The sequence below is a fragment of the Panthera leo genome, chromosome C1 (assembly GCF_018350215.1).
Source record: "Panthera leo isolate Ple1 chromosome C1, P.leo_Ple1_pat1.1, whole genome shotgun sequence".
NCBI classification, from domain to species: domain Eukaryota; kingdom Metazoa; phylum Chordata; class Mammalia; order Carnivora; family Felidae; genus Panthera; species Panthera leo.
In genome coordinates, this window is record NC_056686.1 from 153097323 (window position 1) to 153117768 (window position 20446).

The window sequence follows — 20446 nt, forward strand, 5'->3', positions numbered from 1 at the left end:
GATTTAAAATGTATTAAGTTACAACTAGTACCGAGTTTTCAGCTTTCTAGGAGTTGAGCTTAACAGACTTTTTCTCACACCTGGGCATTCTTTGCTGTCTTAATACTTTCTTTGTCATATTACCCCACAATTCAACTCTACAGCTTTTTTCAATGTCTAAAGCCATTAAATAGTTGTAACTTCTTTACGTTTATAAACAGCATTGTGAACTTACACTATATGAAACTAATAATAAGTTACCCAAGCTCACGCTAGCATTTTTCCAAAGACTAGTTAGTCTTTGAGAAGCTTTTCCAAGGGATTCATTCCTCAGATGAAGTATGTATGAAAAACTGAAGACATTTGGCCCTTTATAAATAGTCCTGGGAAACTTCTTTCTCCCATACTTTTAGTTTATTTTTACTGTTAACAGATGGGAAAAAATTTAGCAAAGCAGTCATAAAAAAAAAAAAGTCTTACAACAACCATCATGCTAATATTGGAACACTAAAAGCTTACAGATATGAAATATCTTTAACAACAACAAAAACACTTGTTGGAATTATAAAGACAGTTTGACTTAACTCATAAAATAGGTATAGATGCCTATGCCTAGATAGGAACTCCTTCAACTTTTGGTCTGGCTCTTCTAGGCACATTTGCTCCTAAACATCTTAATTATGTATTATTCATTTTTCATAAAAGTGTCTCCAGCACAGAAGTTTAGAACTTCCCTTTAAAATATATTCCAATATCATATGTGAAAACTCTACAATGCTTGCCAAGGGGCCAACCCTGAGCCTTCAGTTAAAAAACAAAAAACAAAAACAAAAAACCCATCGGGTGCCTGGGTGGCTCAGTCGGTTGAGCCTCTGACTTTGCCTCAGGTCACAATCTTGTGGTCCATGGGTTTGAGCCCTGAGTCAGGCTCTGTGCTGATAGTTCAGAGCCTGGAGCCTGTTTAGAGTTCTGTGTCTCTCTCTGTCTGCCCCTCCCTTGCTCATGAGAGAGCGCGCACACGCGCTCCCTGGCTCCCTCTCTCTCAAAAATAAACAAACGTTAAAGGAAAAAAAATTTTTTTTTAAATCAAGGCGCCTGGGTGGCTCAGTCAGTTGAGCGTTCGTTGAGAGTTCCAATTCTTTATTTTGGCTCAGGTCATGATCTCACAGTCCTAGGACTGAATCCCGCATTGGGCTTCATGCTGAGCATGGGGCCTGCTTGGGATCCTCTCTCTCCCTCTATCTCTGCCCCTCCCCAACTCCCACTTGTGCTCAAGTGCACTCTCTCAAAATAAACATTAAAAAAAAAAAAAAAATCAATCACTAATCACCATTCTACAAAATCTTATATCTTACTCTAAGATATATCTTGTTTTATGCAAGCAGAATATTAATCATTTTGTTCCAATTTAAAGTTCAATACTTAGAAGTCCTTCTGCCAATAAATAAATTTGAATTAAATAATTACTTCATTTATCAATTTCATAAGTTAGTCCAGGAGGGTCAGAAAACTTTTTCTATATATGACCACAGGGTAAAACTTTTTACTTTTGTAGGTCATATGATCTCTATCTAGATACTCAACTATGATGTGAAAGCCACCATAGACAATATGCAAATGAGTGGGTACTGCTGTGTGCCAATAAGCTCTACCGAGGATAAGACTATCCAGAATATATACAAAACTCCTAAAATTCGACAACCAAAAGAGCAAACCCAACTAAAAAATAGGCAAAGAACTTAAACAGACATTTCTCAAAAGAAGATACACGAAGGGCCAATAAGGACATGGCAAGATACTCAACATCAGGAGTCACTAGGAAAACGCAAATCAAAATTACAAGATATCACCTCACACTCATTAGGATGGTGACTATCAAAAAACAAAAACAAAAACAAAAAAACAGAAAACAACAAGGGTTCACAATCCTCATGAAATGTTGTTAGGAATGTATAATACCTATAACCACTATGGAAAAACAGAATAGTCCTTGAAATATTAAATAGAATTACCACTTGATCCAGCAATTCTACTTCAAAAGAAGTGAAAGCAGGTATTAAAAAGATATTTGTAGGGGAGCATGGGTGGCTCAGTCGGTTGAGCGTCTCTTTATTTTGGCTCAGGTTATGAACCCAGGGTCGTGGGATCCAGCCCCACATCAGACTCTGCACTGACTGTGGAACTTGCTTGAGATTCTCTCTCTCTCCCTCTGTCCCTCTCCCCCAACTCATTCTCTCTCTTTAAAAAAAAAAAAAAAAAAAAGAAACTTTAAAAAAAAATGTATTTGTATGCCCATGTTGCTAGCAGCATTATTCACAATAGCTAAAATAAGGAAGCAACCTAGTGTTCATCCAAAGATAAATGGATGAGCAAAGTCCTAAAAAAAAGGAAGGAAATTCTGATATATGATACAATACGGATAAACTCTGAGAACAACTCTGAGAACATTATGCTAAGTGAAATAAGCCTGTCACAAAAAAAGATAGAGACTATTTGATTCCACTTATATGAGGTACCTAGAGTGGTCAAAATCAGACAGAAAGTAAAATGGTGGCTGACAGGGGCTTTCAGGGACAGGAGTGTGGGAGCTATGTTTAACAGGTATGGAGTTACAGTTCTATAACAAGAGAGTTCTGGAAATGGATGGTAGTGCTGATTTTACAACAATGTGAATTTACCACTGAACTGTACACTTGAAAATGTTTAAGATAAATCTTGTTATGTGTATTTTACCACCAAAAAAAAAAAAAAAAGAAATTGCAGTTAAAAAAAAATAGGTGAAGGGCCCATTTCAGCATTTCAGGCTTCTGGACTTAGTTTGCTTGGCCACAGTTTGCTGATCAGTGATTTAAGCTTCAGTTAAAAAAAAAAAAAAAAAAGTACCATTTCTATATTAACATCATATTCCTTTTTATCCTGTATAGTTACAGAGAATTTCTTTGGTAAAGCTCTTAACATCAGGGGCCAATCTCCTAGTGCCTAGAAAAATGTGTTTTATATAAAGTAAGGGCTTACAAGTGTTGACTAATTAGTTAAATGAAAGCAGTTGTCTCAATAACATGAAGCTTGGGCATTTATATTATATAAATACACCTGGCATTTCAATACTGTAATAAGGTCATAATATTATTCAATATCCTCTAACACATTTAGAGGAAATTAGACTTTGGATAAGAAGTCTAGTATTGACTTAGTTTTATTTTTCTTATTTGGTAATCAAAAATACCCACCTTTGAATTTACACTAAATTTTTAATAACTACCTGATAGCAAAAATAAGCAGCTTATCACATGACAAAAGTTTACTGAGTTAAATTAAATCATCCAAACACATGAAAATTTAATTATTTTGAAGACAGAAACCAAATATTTGTGTTCACTTTATTTTTTTTTAATGTTTGCTTGTTATTTAGAGAGAGAGTGGGAGACAGAATATCAAGCAGGCTCTGCTGTCAGCTCAGAGCCCTTCATGGGCCTTGAACTCAAAAACAACCGTGAGATCATGACCTGAACCGAAACCAAGAGTCAGATGCCTAACCAGCTGAGCCACCCAGGCACCCCTATGTTCATTTTAAATTCTAGGCACTGGGGGTTTTCATAGGCATTAGAAATTGTGGGAGTTTTTAAAATACAAATGTGATTTTAAAAAGAATGAAGACACGACACTTTATGAAGCCACTCTAAATAAAATACTCTTTAGCCCTTCCCATTCAGTGTAATCCACAGTGGCAAACACTGGGTGCCAACATACCTATGGAGGAAGAACACAGGTATGGGGATCAGATCTTGTTTCTGTTACGCATTCATCCCTTTTAGTGGTGTGTCTTTGAGTATGTTAGTTTAGCTCTCTGAGCCTCAGTTTCCACAACTGCAAAATGGAGTTAATATACTTCCTCAAAAAGGAGTAGCAAATATTTTATTTATCTATTTAATAATATACTATTATTTAGTATAAATTATCTAAATGTAATCTTAAAAAAAAAAAACAAAAAAATTAAAGCTGAAAGTGAGGATCTTGAATTCCCTAAAAATGATTAACAGCAGCCCCCATTCCACTCATGGCTTCACCTCCATCTCAGATGTTGAAACCTACTTAATCAATAGTTCTCAGATCTGGTAGCACATTACAATCACTGGAACAGCATTTTTAAACCTCTCCACACCTTGTCCCAGCCCAGGTCAAATAAAATCAGAGTAAGTAGGAGGTGTGAGCATGGGTATTAGTTTTAAAGATCTCCAGGTAATTCTCTTGTTGAAACCTCAGCTAAGGCATTCAACCTGTAAGCAGTCAATAAATGTTAGCCGACAAGAATTCAGTATGTACAATCAATAAAACTTTAGAACCAACAGTGCATCCAAATAAAAGCTTAAGCAAGCAGCTGCTAAATCATTTAATTTTTACACGTCTTAGCTGCAAAATTATCAAGTAGGTTTTTTACCCCTGTCCATTCCTGAAAATTTGTTTCAGAATCAAAGCATTAAGGTCCTTCAAAGCAAGGTCAACTACACTTTTGACATTTAAATTTCAAGGAGTTAAGCAAAAAACAAACAAACAAACAAAAAAAGGTATCTGTCAGGGCAAGTATAACTTATCCTGCATAAAACACAAGTACTAGCTAGCAGTTCTAAAGATAATGTACCCAAGCTGATTCTTTGAACTTTAATGAATGTATCTTACAGTGGTCAGGAAAAGAGAAAAAACAAAAAAACAAACAACAAAAATAATAATGCATTGAACTCGGCAACTAAGTCCTGGGTTTTCCTTCTGGTTTTGCCACTCACATGTTCTAGGACTTCAGCAAAGCCACTCAGTGTCTCTGGGCTTCAGATTCTCATTTGTAAAATGCAGAGTTGCACTAGATTTCTTTAAAATGATCCGTTACAATGTAAAACTTTGAAAATTACAGAGGGATTCTTTAGAGCAAGGATATCCAAGGAGGACTAAAGTAGGCCTCATAGATTATTGGAGTCATGAGTCATGGTTTAACTAGTTTTATAGTAAGGAATGTACTTCCCAAATCTAATAATTATAACATATTGAGACTGCTCCTTACTACCTCCTGTAAACCCATATCTAAGATTTTTCCCCCCCACAATTAAATCATTTTTAATGTGCTGGGGTTTTTGAGGAAAAAAAGCAATACTGAATATTCAACAAATATTACATAATAGGCACTTGGAATATACCAAGGGACAAGATAGAAAAATGAAAAAAGATAATTTTTTTTACATTTATATTTTGCAGATATTGATAACTTCTTTAAATTGAATGCAAAGTAAAATGATACAGTGGGGCATGTTACTCTAGATAAGATGTTGAAACATTTTTGCAGATATCCCTCATTCGATTAGGAGGGGAGGGTAAAATTCCTTAAAAGTATTTTCTGCATAGTTGAAGAATTACAAAATGCAGTTTTATACATTATTTTCAAGAATTATTTTAAATTGTCAAAAGTAAAATCTGAAGCATCTTAATTACAGTCGTGCTTATCACTAGACAGCTCTTTGCACTTCTTCATCCCAAAGCCATCTGATCTCTATTTTACTCAGAAGTATTGATTTCTGACCACAAGTAGATGTATTTTGTGTATATGCATATGATTTTTTAATTGTACCTTAACCTTATCCATTTTCAAACCCACCAGTTTAATACTATCTTATTTTGTGGCACCCAAATACATTTCTGTATTCCTGAAAGTTGTCTCCTGTTCAGTTTACATATCTCTGTAGTCCCTATGCTTTTATGATTGATATCTTTCTACCAGTATATTTCTTTACTCACATATATATGGAATATATGGAAGTATATTACACTGAACAATGAAAACACTGGGAAAATGGGAACGGAAGTCAAGAGTAATAGGGCTATTTGCAGAGGGGAGAAGATCATTCAAACAAAATGAAAGAATTAATTCATACACTACATGTTATGTTTCCTCCACATAAGCATTATATTAAAAATCTTCTATATTAGTCATGTTGCTTTGAGACTTCTCCATGTTTCCTCTAGACAACTGCCAACGTTCGCATGGTCTCTGATGAATAAACATGCTGTGACTTGCTTCTAAGGAAACGCCTGTCATGTTCCAGGGAAAAATGACTTCTCTTAAATCAGGAAACTGATTTAAGAAAACTGCACAACTCCCATTCATTAGTTACAAAGTCGATTTTTCCTTAACGTTTCTTTTCTGGAATCTTTGTCTTCCCTTTAGGACATTGCTGCCTTCAGATTAACTATCAGAAAGGAAATTTGAGTTGCGGGAATATATGTAGGAAAAGTTACACTACATCAAAGGGGTTCCCACTTCAGAAGCTCAACGAGCACCCAAGTTAAGCCTTCCCTGTTTACCGAGACTAAGGTTATTTTCAGGTTCTCCCCATCTCTTGAAGAACTACCTGTTCTCATTACTGTTTACCCAAATGCTTAGCAAGGTGATTAGCATATCTGGCAGGAAGACACGCTTCATTTAATATTAACTCACCATGTGACAGCCCATTCCCCCTCCAATCTCTCTTCAAACACGTGAGGACACAAAGAAAAGTATCGTTGTTTGCAGTCTGACTTAGCGCTAGGCTTTGGCACCAGCAATTGGCCACAGGCACACACACCCCCAATCACAGACGCTCTCGCAGCCGGGTCCCGGAACTGTCATGCGGGCTGACAGCTGGCACACCCTCCCGTTGCCCTCCACTGCTCGCAGAAAGCCCCTTCCTTACAGTCACTTTGACACTGCTCACCTGCCTGGGCCTCAGCCCTCAGCCAAGGAAACTTTTTTCCCCCTTCCCAAGAGCTCACTCACAGGTATCGTCCGCCGCTCTTCCAGAGCCCCAAACAAGGGGCTCTTTGTTACTATTTTTGCTCCAGGACTCCTCACTCAGTTCCCGGCATTCGGTTGCCCTTCAGCAGCTCAGCGCAGCCCCAGTAGGAAAGGAATCAAAACTACCAGAAACCCCGTCCCCCCTCCCCAGCCCAGACGGCCTCCAAGGAGGCCGGGAGGAAACAGCCTCCTAGGCTGCCTATCCCGCGACCAGTGAGTCAGGCAGCTGGCAGGGCAGCGAGTTGCCAGCCAGGTAAACGCGCTGCGGCCTTGCCGCCTTCGCCCTCCCCGGAGACCCGGCGGCGCGGCGCTCGCGGCTTACCCTGCTGGGGCGGCGGGCGGCGGGAGCGCCGCCAGGGCGTCCTGCGCGCGGGGGGCTCTGCTGTCCATCGCCCTGCGGGGCGCTGCGCGGGCTCCAGCTCCGAGGCGGCGTGTCACTACTAGAGTGGGAGAGGCCGGCCGGTCAGGGCGGGACGCGCGCCTACCCGAGGCCTGAGCGGGGCGGGCCGCGCGTCGAGAGCCCGCCCGAGCCCCCCAGCCCCGGGCCGGCCCGCCTCCCGGGTGCGCTTCCACCTGCGGGCCGCGGCTCGGAGCCCGCGGGCGCCACCGCCTCGGGTCCTAGCGGCCGCCCGCAGCTGCGGCGGTGGGAGGCGGCGCTGCAGCCCCCGCCCCGTGGGGCTTACTGGGTAGCCATTTGGCGCCTCTCGGGGCGGGAGAGGAGCAGCCCAGGCTGGAAGGAGGAGGAGCGGGGCGAGAAGCGCGGCTCGCAGGGGCAGCCGCCACGCCGGCAGCGCGTCTCCGGGCCCCCCCGGCCGAGTTTGCACAAACAGAACGCCCTGGGAAAACTTTTCGCGACGAAAAGTTGAGAGAGCTAATTCCTCTTTTCCCACCCAGGGCTCCTACTTTCTTTTCAGAAGGAGACAGTAGCGCGCCTGTTCTCTCCCGCGGCTTCCTCTCCCACTCTTCCCTCCCCCGGAGCGCGCGCTAGCAGTTGGTCTCTCAAGCCAGGACTTGAAGGAGGAGAGGGTGGCAGCCTCTCCCAGGCCGAGGCAGCGCCTCCCCCGCCCCGCGGGCAGGGTGTCGGACGCTCGCTGGGCGCCGCGGGGCCTTCCCCGAGCCGGCTCACTCACCCTGCCCCATTTCCCTGTCCAGAGCCCCGGAGCTCGCCACCGCCTCCGCCGGACGGCCACCTAGAAGTGGTGGTGAGGCTCGGCTGCATCGGAGCGAGAAAGGCAGCGAGCCGGGGACAAAAACTGGGGGCGGAGGGGGGGGTGCCGAGGGCCGGGTAGGAATTTCCCTCCGCCCACCCCACCCCCGCCTCGGTTTCGGGTCTTTGGGGTCTGTCTGGGGAAGCCGAACGGAAAGGTAACTCCCACGCTGAGAGTTCCCAGTCCCGTCGCCAGGGCGTTGCTTCGGGAAGCCGGGCGCATGGGGAGCCCGACAGGTGGGGAGGAAGGGTAGGTACCTGCCCGGTGAGGACTGAAGGGGAGGATCCCGGCTGCCGCGGAAGTGCGGAGAGAAACTCGCCGAACGGGGCCTGCAGCGTGCCCTCCCGGCGGTTCGACTTTTCACGTCCAGCGCGGTTTGTTTTTTTTAGCTCCAACTTGACCTCTAACGTTGCTATTCGGTTAAAAGCGCACCTGTGACTGATTTTTCTAATCAGTGGCAGGTTTAAGCTTGCCCCGTCTTCAGAGGCATATTTCTTTCTTTCCTTCTTTTTAAGCATATAACAGCTGTGACATCAGGACTGGAAAATAGTGTCTGACGATAATCTAGAACAAATGATATATTTTATTCCCCTCTTGGAATTTTACGGGAATAAAAGAATCACAGACACAGCTGCGTGCTTGTTTGTACATTTTAGTTACCACGTGCATGCTCTGTAGATGATTCTTTACACCTGACAAACAGGTATATTTGCTTATCTTGTATATTGTAAGCGTCAGTTGTTGTAAGATGTAAGACATTTCTGATGGGTTCAAAAGCTTGCTTTCAGAAAAATGTGAAATTAAGTTGTCCTTAAACTACGGTTTAAGAGTAGAAATATTTCAATAAAATAACGAAAAGACTAGGTGAAAAAGCATCCTACAGGAGGCCTCTGCTGTGGTATTAGCATCAAGTAACAAATCTTAGCCACTTCACCCTAGTGATAAGATAACGTTTGACAGGTGGCACAAATTAAACAGATATGTAAAACCAATGCTTGACTAAATGCCTCTTATTATTTAAGCATTGCAGAAATCAAAAAGATTGCTGAAACTAACATACTAAATACCTAACAATATGCCATTTGTCTGTTGTGGGCAGTCATTCTATGTATTCCTTTCTGCGCATAATACATTCCTTTCAGTGTATCTTTACATATGGAAAGGGGAAAAAGTGGCCTATTAAGATACTGAAACCATATCAGAAAAAGTTGCATTTTAGTCTCTAAACAATTCAAGTTAAAGAATTTCATGAATCAATCATGCCCCTAAATGACTTTTACAGTTGCTTGCACAGACAGTAATGCAAGCATTGAGTAACAGTGAAACTGAAGTCTATAACTTTCAATCACAAAATCAAGATTAAACATTAATTAGTTTCAGCCTTAATTTATGACATGCTAATAATACTGACTCCATTAGTCTAACCTGAAACATAAAACATTTTCCTAACGTTTCATAACTGCTGAAGGCATTTTCAATGCTCACCAATTTTTCCTGTCCAACTTCTAGTTTTAGGCATAGGGGAGGATTACACTCTCCACACCACCGAAATTAGGTATGGTGATGTAACTTGTTTGAATAAGTAAATGTGAGCAGACATGAAATGTTTAATTTCCTGGTGGAATCACCTAAAGGCCAGTGCTTGACTCTATGCTCTCTTTCTTGCTGCTGCAATCATGAAAGTTGAGTATGAAGATGAAGGGGCACAGGACTGAAGTATCCTGGATTGCCAAGCATCACTTAGCCTTCCTTAGGTATAATCATGTTTGACAACTTTCCAAATCACTAATAGGCTAGAGCTCATATGGTACTAACCTAGATCCCTAGAGCCTGCTAATTATATGCATAGTTTATTAATAAAACAGTAATAATCATAGTTGCTATAAACTACCTCCTCTCAATCCTTCCCTCTGGTTATGCTAAACTATTGCAAAATTACCCGAGTTTCCAAAATTTTAGTTAATTTCTTCCTGTTTGGAAATCCTCCTCCTTCATTCCATTCAACCTTTTTTAATACATGTGCTTAGGTATTTTCTCATCTGAAAGACCTTCCTAACTGCACAGATAGAATTAGCCCCTTAGCCCCCAGTAAATTTTGTTAGGTGGGGCCAGAGCCCCATATGATATTTTCAGTTTTTCAGTTATACAGTAACAAGGTTTGGGGGGGGGGTCAGCAGTGAACTCAAGAGGCTATGTCTTATCCTTTATGTCCTGAAAGGGTTGCCCAGAACTCAGGAGGCTCTTCACAAATATCTGTGGAATGAATGAAGGAGTAAAGAGATCCTTAGACTCCATTCCTCAGGGCAATTGTAAGAGGCAAGTGGGACCTTAAACCAGGAAAGGCCTTTTCAATTCAAAAGAATTGGCAGACCATTTTAAATGGAACAGATAGTGAGTTTGTCCCTCTAGGGAGAGAAGACTTATTCTCCATGTGTGGTCACCTACCTGATGGTGTTGGTTTCAAAATCACCAGGTAGAAAGAAGATCCATTTCGCTGTATATCTCTTTGAATGATAATTTAGGTTTCAAATTTCTGCTGGAGAGTATTAAAAGGGAAAAAGTTTTACATACTTAATAAATACGTATATGCTATATAAAAAGCAGACACTGTTTAAAGTGGGCAATGCAAAAATTGTTGGAGACTTAAAATTGGAGTTTGTCTAAATATTTTGTAAACTAATTGGGACAATGACAAACTTTTTTAATGTTTAAGTATGTTTTTATTCAAGTATAAGTGCCATTGAAAAGATTTATTTAAACCATACTTCAGAGGTAGTAAATATCTTCCTATGCACTTCACTTTTGCATAATACTGCCTAAAGAAAGTGCTTCTTTTATATCATCCTAGATTGTGTATATGTGTGTGTGTGTGAGCTTTTACACAGCAAGATCAGAGATGTTGTAAGGTAGTGTTCAACTTTAATGAACCTCTTCAGACTTTGAATTTCACGGAAGCTCTTTAATCTCAGGCAAGCATGTCTTTTTAAAAAATTTCTTTTAAGGTCTTTATGAGAGTTCATTGATGACAACAGGGAGCCAAAAGTCAGGACTTTATTCTCAAGTCTGAAATATATACAAAAATAGTTTATTATCATTTTATCTTCATATAGGATTTTGGTTTTTTTTTTTTGTTTTTTTTTTTATCATTTACAGAGTACTCCTACCTGACTTAAAACATAGAAAGTGTTGTTACGAGTCAGTGTCTTCCATACAAATACTTCATGAGAGAGCTTTATCCTAAAGTACCCAAATCCTTTTTTTTCTCTGGCAGCCTGGAATCCTAGTCAGGTTTTCTACTTAGTCACTACTGTCTTTATCTTTATCATTAGCATATCTGCTTTTCCTGCCTCTCTTATTCTTATTTATCATCTTATTTTAATGCCTTTCACATTCAGACTGCCCACCAATAGATTCATAGGTGAAAATAAATTCGATAGATGTATATGTTTTTGAAATATTGTGGCTTCTTTACTTCAGGCATATCATAAGATAGCTATCTATCACAAGATAGCTATCCTATGAAAAATTCTCATTAATTTTTATTGAACACTTTTTCTCTTTGCATTGAAGACAAAAGCATTTGCGGGAATATGTAAAAAATGATTAAGTTTAAAAATGGTTGCATGTTTGTATGATGTCTAATGTATGTGATTATAATAAAACAGATTAGTTTTGTCCATTGAAATTACTTCCAGAACAATTGTTAATTACATTTATTTAAAAGCAAATACAGGGGCGTGTGGCTGGTGTGGTTGGTGAAGCATGCAACTCTTGATCTCAGGGTTGTGAGTTCAAGCGCTATATTGAGCATAGAGCTTACTTAAAAAAAAAAAAAAATAGAAGCAAATACAGTAACTAAAGGTTGTATTATTTATATAGTTTTTAATAACTATGGTATTCATAACCATTTCTTGTGTAAAGAATGTTCATAAAATTTTTAATTTGTGAAATAAATACTCAAATGAAATGGTACTATAATAATTATATTAAGTATTTCATATACATGTTTCCTCTTTAAGTATTGTAGATCACAAGTCTGTTCTTGGAGGGTTTGTGGGCTTGGAGGATTTTATATTTTTTATGCAGTTATTTCTATACTGTTAAACAGAGGAAGGAAGTCATATTTGGCTAAAACATTTCTAAAATATCAGTAAATTCCTATTTTTCCTCAATGAAGTTTGACATTTACTTGTATCAGAGTGTGAAGAAAATAAGAATGGTACTATGTATTTAAAAAAATATAAATGTACACTTCATGGCCATATGTTTGGAATTATATCTTGTTATATCATTTATCTTTTTGGGGGGGTCATTTATAACCAACCACTCTAGAAACTAAAAGTACTGAAATAAATATACTTTCTTGTCAATTTTAATGAGCTTTTAACTTATATTTTATATTTTGAAACTTAGAAAATCATTGTGCTATTTTCTTAGCATAGAATTTCCAAGTAAATTACATACTTATGAATTAATAATCACTGCAGGATCCCTTACCTCTCTTCCAACAGATAAAATTAAACATTTTTTCAATCCTAATTATCAAAAGAAGAAATGCCTGAGTTTAGTATGCTGTGTCTCTTATAATAAATTAAACTGTATTTCTATATTATCACATGCATTTCTAAGTGAAGACTCTTTTTTTTTTTACAATGCACACATTCCAGGATAGAGGTGAGGCCTCTGGAAACATGCATGGGCATGCAGACATGTAAAATATTTAGTACTACAGGCACACAGGAGGGCAGTTTTCAGTGCCCATCCAAATTCCAAGCTACAGAGTCTGATATAGCAACAAAGTTGCCTAAAATCTATTTTCTTATTGCCTCTTTAAGATGTCCTTTTGTCAAAATGAATTTCTGCTTCTAGGGATTCTACAATTCTATCATTGGTTGGCAGTAATTGTCTTATTCATTGGAAAACAGTGAGCCCTTTTATGTCATTTAAGTATCAGCTCTGTTTAAAAGTAACCTTGTGATTTACAATTTAAACACCATTTTATATGGATGTTTACGCTCTTTTCTTAAAAAACAAAAACAGGCTAAGGAACAAAAAGTAAATTTAAATTATATCTATTTGATGTAATACAATTAACTAAATCTTTGTATCTAGCATTTTACTATTGCCTATTGGATTCTAAAGATAGCTGGGAGCTACTTTTCTCTCTTAAGGAGCATGGTAAACTCTTAACTGCTTGTTGGTTTCCACATATCTCAAAATATACAACTTTCACCAAGGCAGTCACTGACTCTGGCTTTCCAGACATAAAACCTAACAAGTCTCAGCATATTTCATTCTGTCAGGACTCTGCATCCAACTTCTTTGCCTTTTCTCTTGGGAAGCTGAGAATGTGTGTGGTTAACTAAGTACCACAGCAGTTAAGAGCTCAGTCTCTGGAGCCAGACAGATTTGGGTTCACATCCTTGGCTTGGACACTCACTATCTAGGTAACATTAGGACAGTTGCTATTTCTGCAGAGAATAAGCATTCAGTGAAGGCAAGATAAGCATCCAATAAGGGGTAAGGAAACCCTTTTCTTAAAGAATGGGAGCCAACTGTGTCTTGGTTAAGGCCTGGTCTGTAGAGCAGAAGTCTTCCTGCTCCAAGCTGGGAGCTCCTGGCTTTTTGTGCCTGTGATGACCTTGGTCAAGTCATTCAACTGTTGAATCTTTGATTTCCTTAACTCTATAATGAGTCTGAGTTCTTTTTCTTTCCATCCATGTTGAGTAATCAAGCTCCTTGCATTAAAAACTATATTGGATGTATGTATACGGACTATTAAACAAAACTTCACATTATAGCACCTTGCAAAGTGCTTTCATTCACTGAGTCTAGTTTGAGTCTTTTGAGTTTGCAGAGATAGATAGTTACATCTCTATTTTACCGTTCTGGAAAATGAAGCAAATGACTTCCCTGAGGACGTAATACCAGAAAAGTGGCAAAACTAAGAGCAAAAGTTATTTTTTTCTATTTTATTATTGTTAGTAACATTGCAGTTACTTTGCTGTAAGGATAACACGTTGAGAAAAAAAACTGGGGTAGTCCACAGAACATTAATATTATTATATAAACATCATGCTGAATATCATTTCCCATCTCTAAATCCTAGGTCTAAGGTACTGGCCACCTAAGCCTGTCTAATCCCAAAAGACCTACTTTAGCTTGGGGAGACTTTGAGGTTGTTAATGTTTCCAGTTTCATCCAAGAAATATGAAGGTCATAAAGGCAAAACAGAAAAATTTAAAGATGATCAGAAATCCAGATGCATTCTGGAGTGAGCCACCCTTGAGCAAACCGAGAACAAAGGTGCTCTAAAATGTGATCGGTTTTTATTAATAATCTGCCTACTAGAGGACCACAGAACAACACAGACATTCTGAAAACTATATAGAATAGTGTTAAGTTGAATAGGATTTCTCTTATACCTATCAAGGTCCATTCTATGAGGGATTTGCAGCTAAATTAATTACACTGCATATTTCCTCCTACTTACAAGGGGGAAAATTACCTGGATATCAAAGGCAGTCAGTCAAGGAAAATAACTCAAAACTGTGTATTTGGCATATGGATAATATGATATAAAGAACACACTACCAAAAGTCCAGCTAGTGTGTAGAAGTTACTATATCTAGTACATGTCAGGCATGGGGTTTTTTTGAACATTAATTATTGGCTACTTTAACTATTTTGCTCTGGTGACTGTGGTAGAAGTGGGAAAATGTGATAGGAAACCAGAAAGGGGTGGAATTATAAATCGATTGTATATATGTGAGTGTGCCAACTTTGAGTCTTTTTTATATGTGAATGAGGAAAATAATACCTATTTTATTAACAGACTGAGCAGAATGCCTAGTAGGGTAGTCAGGCAGCTTTGATCATACAAGTCGGAATTAAAAAGGTATTTGAAAAAAGAGATACTAGAAGGAGCTGTGCAGATCACTGTTGACTGAAATATTTTCTTCTGGGTTCATAATATTTATCAGACAGGGGCGCCTGGGTGGCTCAGTCGGTTAAGCGTCCGACTTTGTCTCAGGTCATGATCTCGAAGTTTTGAGTTCGAGCCCCACGTCAGGCCCTGACAGCTCAGAGCCTGGAGTCTGCTTCGGATTCTGTGTCTCCCTCTCTCTCTGCCCCTCCCCAGCTCACAATCTCTCTCTCAAAAATAAATAAACACTTAAAAAATTTTTTTAATTATATAATATTTATCAGACATCACAAGATACCTAGGTAGAAGACAAGACTTGTGTAAGGTGATTTTCCTTGGTGTGTTCTTATATGATTATATATTTACAGGAGCTACTGTACAAATTTCAGGGGCACCTGGGTGGCTCAGTCAGTTAAGTGTCTGATTCTTGGTTTCCATTCAGATCACTATCTCATGGTTCATGAGTTCGAGCCCCATATTAGACTGTCTGTTGTCAGTGTGGAGCCTGCTTTGGATCCTCTGTCTCCTTCTCTCTCTCTGCCTCTCCCACTTGCATGTGTGTGCACTCTCTTTCTCTCTCTCTTTCTCAAAAATAATAAACATTTTAGGGACACCTGGGTGGCGCAGTTAGTTAAGCATCAGAGTCTTGATTTAGGCTCAGGTCACGATATCATGGTTTCTGAGTTTGAACCCCACCTGGGGCTCTGTGCTGATGGCTCAGAGCCTTCTTGGGATTCACTCTCTCACCCTCTCTTTCTGCCCCTTCCCTACTTGTGTGCGCATGCTCGCTGTCTCTCTCTCAAAATAAATAAAAACTTCAAAATAATAAAAAATAAATAAGCATGAAAAAATTCCTGGGTAGTATATATATTCTAGAACTTTAAAGTTTTCTGTTATAATAAATAAGGTGGATTACTTTGGTCAGCAAGAACAAATATTCTCATACAAAGATCTGGGAATGGACTGAGTAAATACATAGTTATCTTTAGAATAAAAACAGGATAATGGAATTAAGATGTTCTTTCTGAGGGTGCAAATGGAATGATATACAAACATTATCAGTTTTAACCTCTGAATTCCCTGACTGCATGGGAACTATTTATGACAGTCAGTGCCTTTTGTTTGAAATGTTACTAAAACATAGTGTTACATCTAGAAAATGTGAGGCTACTTTCTATATATTTTGATTTGGATTAAGTATTGCCTCATAGCTCCAGGCATGATTCTTATGCATGTTATAAATTTTGCAGCCTGCCAATGCTATAGAACAAGCTGAGTTATTGCTAACATTATTTCAATACACAAGAGCTTCCTTCCCATCCTTTCTGAAATATCTCACTTTTTTTTTTTTTTCAAATAATGTTAGGGGAAGTTGAGGAATTTAAAAAGTGAGTTGGTAGAACATGCTAATAGTAGCTTTGGAATACATTCCTTCCATTCATGAGTTCTATGCTTCAACTGACATTGACTGTAGAAGTCTAGCAAAAAACCAATACATTACCTAGTTATTTCAGCATTAGCATCTCTTCAAACTTCAAAGTCAAGGAATTCAGTGAAGCTAGTAATTTTACAATTATAGTTTTATTAGTGATAATTCATAATCCCATATCTGGAGGAAGGTTTGGAAAATTATTTTGTAATTTTTAGTTTCTGCATCAATAAAATGGTGATAAATTAGTATGCTATTTTTTATTAAGATGTTGAGGTTTTTACTTTATTTTTTTTATAGAGATTTCATTTTTAAGTAACCTCCACATCCAGCCTGGGGCTGGGAACTCACACCCTGGAGATGAAGAGTTACAGGCTCTACCGGCTAAGCCAGCCAGGTGTCCCCAGTTAGTATGATATTCTTTGTTCTAAGGTTTGAATTATGAATAAATAAGAAATGATTGTATGCTACAAAAAAAAGTCTAACTGTAACAGGTAGGAATTATGCAATGTTAAGTCTGAGAAAGAACTATCCATTACATTTCTTGGAAAACCAACACTTAGAAAATAGGATTGTCAGGTTTAATAAATAAAAATACAGGATGCCCAGGGGCTAGACTTGTGGCGGGGCAGGCTGGGATCTTCAGCCTGGGTCAACCTTCGCTCCCACAGATCTGCCAACAGTATTCTGCCCCTGCTGGGCCATGTGCCCCTCACTGCTCCTCGCGCTGGGTCAGCTGTCACCAGGCTCCGCGCTGCATCTACCCCACCATCCAGCTTCTGTGGTGCAGCAGCACACCCAGGAAGAAAAAGCTTTTGTTGCATTCCTGAATGATGAAATTAAGGAGAAAAAGAAGATAGAGAAGAATTAAGTCCCTCCCCAAGATGTCTGGAGGTTGGGAGCTGGAAGTGAATGGGACACCAGCCAAATTAGTGTGGAAAGTTACTGGAGAAAAGATCAGTCACTTTCAACATTAACAATAGCATCCCACCAACATTTGATGGGGAGGAGGAGCCCTCCCTAGGGCAGAAGGTTGAACAACAGGAACCTGAATTGACGTCCGCTCCTAATTTTGTGGTTGAAGTTATAAAGAATGTTGGTAAGAAGGCCCTGTTCCTGGACTGTCACTATCCAGAAGATGAGGCTGGGCAAGGAGAAGGAGAATGACATTTTCTCCCTCAGGGAGGTGAGCTTTCAGTCCATGGCAAGTCTGTGTGGAAGGACATGAATTACACATTCAACACTGATTCTCTGGACTGGGCCTTATAGTGTCTACCTGATGGATTTCGTGGCAGGCGGAGGTGTGGATAACACTTTTGCAGGTGAGTTGGTGGAGCTCAGCACAGCCCTGGAGCACCAGGAATGCATTGCTTTTCTCCAAGATCTCAGAAGAGATCTCAAGAGCCAATAGAGCAGACAAGATGTTGAATACCTTTATTTTATGCCAGGCATTGTCCAGGGAACAAACCTACTGTGAAGCCAGACACACACGTACTTCAAAATGGTTTTCATCTCATTCATTATCGTTAAAAATAATCCAACTTAAATCATTTCCATTGCCCTCTTAGTTACTGTTCACTTATTTCTTCCCTACAAATATGGTATTCCTAGATGTTTGTATAACATAAGACAATAAAATTGATTTATCTCCTCCAAAAAAAAAGTTCCCAGTTAAATTTGGATTTCACATAAACAGTGAATATTTTTTGGCATAAGTATGTCCCATGCAATCTTAAATAATGATTTGATGTCTATCTGAAAATCAAATTTAACTGAGCATCCTGTATTTTATCTGACAAGCCTCCCGTAAAGGTATCATAATTCTTTTTGAAAGGCTTACAGCTAACTATATGCTGATGGCAGGAGTAAAATCTGAACAATTAAGGAGTTTACAGACACTCCTACAAAGGACTGTTATATAGTAGAATGTTTTAGAAAATAAAATAACCATATTTTATAACTATAATTTCATAAGAAACTGAAAACAATCTAATTGTTTAAAGTGGAAAGCTTTGGAGCACCTGTGTGGCTCAGTCAGTTGAACATCTGATTCTTGATTTCAGCTCAGGTTACAGTCCCAGGGTCATGGTCCCAGGGTCATGGGATCGAGCCCCACACTAGGCTCTGCGTTGAGTGTGGAGCCTGCTTCGGACTCAGTCTCTCTCTCTCTCTCTCTCTCTCTCCCCCCTCCCCCCCACTCTCCCCCACTCGTATGTTCTCTCTGTCTCTTTCTAAAAATAAAAAAATAAAATAAAATGGAAATCTTTGGATCTATCGACTCTAGTTACCAAGCTCTGAATTACTTTATTCTCTCAGAATTTAAAAAGTGCTTACTTTTACAAATAAGTTTCTTTTTAAATTTTTGCTAAAACATTAGAAACTCAACCAGTCATCGCTATTACCCAGAGCTGAAAAGCAGCTGTTCCTCAAAGCATGTTTTCCGAATACTTCTAGTCAATAATTCAAGTCATTTTTAAGTAAAGTCTTAGCTAAGAAAAAATAAGAATTAGAATTATTTAGTATCATCTTATAGCTCTATTCTGACCTACACTTAATGTTTTAGATTATCACTTATTTTATAATATATTATCACAAGCTACCTTTATTCATTTTTGTCAGTAACTTAAATCTAAGACTTCAGCACTAACCTGTTGAGTTGCAGAGACACAGACAGGGATGTCACCTAGTTTCCTTGAAACTGAGGCAGGGGCTCTTCAGTTGGCCTTACCTTGTGAGGTCACTGTGGCCCGAAGATCTTAGGTTTCTTCATTTAGCCTTAAGTACATTTCTCCTTTTCACATAAATTCTTAATTTAATCATTTTATATGTTTTCAAAATTACAGATATAAAGTTGGCAATATCCTATTTGTTCAATTCTAAAAAAGCTGTAATTATGTCACTTTTTTCATTCCAGCGGCGTTTACTTATGTCATCCATCTTTTATTCTTGTTAATCTTGCCAGAAGCATGTCGATTTTATAAGGCTTTAGTAACCAACTTTTGGCTTTGTTGATCTCCACTGCATGTTTATTTCCACATTTTTAAAATGAAATGCGTTGCTCTGTGAAGAGGCCCTGGGTAAAGGTCCAATTGGGATTAGAAGGCAACTTATCAGGCAGGTTATAGAGATGATACCGTCCTGAGTGAGAAGTTGGACCAATGTTTTAGGCACCCTCTAAATTTAAGAATCTTTGTTTTTGAGAGCTGTGTTATTTAGCAAGAATAGTAGATGTAGCTAGCTCCAAATGATAACTTCTTTCATAAAAGCATTCCTTACAAATATGAAGTAAGGAAACATGATCAAACTAAAAGATCTTAAAATTCTATAAAAGAGATTTTATTAAGAATACAAACTACAACACATGATACCTCCCAACAAACCTTAAAGAAAAAAAATCTCTTACCAATGTTGTGATAATAATACGTTTGATATTTTTTATATTTACTTTTAAATGGTAAAGAACTCTATATATTTTAAAGATATAATTAATTCTTATGACATGCTTGTAAGGCAAAGAGAAGGCATAATTAATTCTTATTTTAAAGATGAATAAAATGTGACTCAAATTTATTATAGCATTTCCCAAGGACACAAATACTGGACCAGTAGTACTTAAAGTCTTCATATTTTTAGTAAAGAACACAGTACATTAGCTTACCTTAATCCCAGAAACTGTTTTTAAATTATTTAAGGAATAGAACATTATTTCCAGTTATTTTATTTTATTTTATTTTATTTTATTTTATTTTAGAGAGAGTATGAGTGAGTGGGTGGGGGAAGTGGCAGAGAAAGAGAGAGAGAGAAGCTTGAGCAGACTCCATGCTGCACACAGAGCCCAACACAGGGCTCAATCTTTGACCCTGGGATCATGACCTGACCTGAAATCAAGAGTCCCCACTCAACTGCCTGAACCACCCAGGTGTCCCTCCAGTTATTTTAGTATTAGATTAAAGTTATTCTAATCACTAATAATTTATCAATAATACTAGAATCACTATAAAAATAATAAGGTAAAAATTGGAATGTTGGACTGAAACGTTCTTCAAATGTCACTATAAAAATAATCAATCATGCCAAATGGCATTACC

The 20446-nt window shown here is 38.7% G+C and overlaps 1 protein-coding gene and 1 pseudogene across 5 annotated transcripts in view; one reads left to right on the forward strand and one right to left on the reverse strand.

Annotated features, from left to right (window-relative positions):
- The window catches only part of COBLL1 (cordon-bleu WH2 repeat protein like 1), a 168396-nt gene extending 160405 nt beyond the window's left edge, over nt 1-7991 (reverse strand). For 4 of the 5 annotated variants that reach the window (XM_042948988.1, XM_042948986.1, XM_042948985.1 and 1 more), the window contains exons 1-2: nt 7927-7991; nt 7119-7236 (exon numbers count right to left, since the gene is read on the reverse strand). In XM_042948988.1, coding sequence (XP_042804922.1) covers nt 7119-7236; nt 7927-7936 — 128 coding nt within the window. In that variant the 5' untranslated portion in view covers nt 7937-7991. Of the gene's footprint in view, nt 1-7118; nt 7357-7926 lie in introns of those variants that run through there. The other variant, XM_042948987.1, reaches the window with a different exon arrangement.
- A 9037-nt stretch (nt 7992-17028) lies between these two features.
- Nucleotides 17029-17770, forward strand: LOC122226190 (annotated as a pseudogene).
- The last annotated feature ends 2676 nt before the right edge of the window (nt 17771-20446 follow it).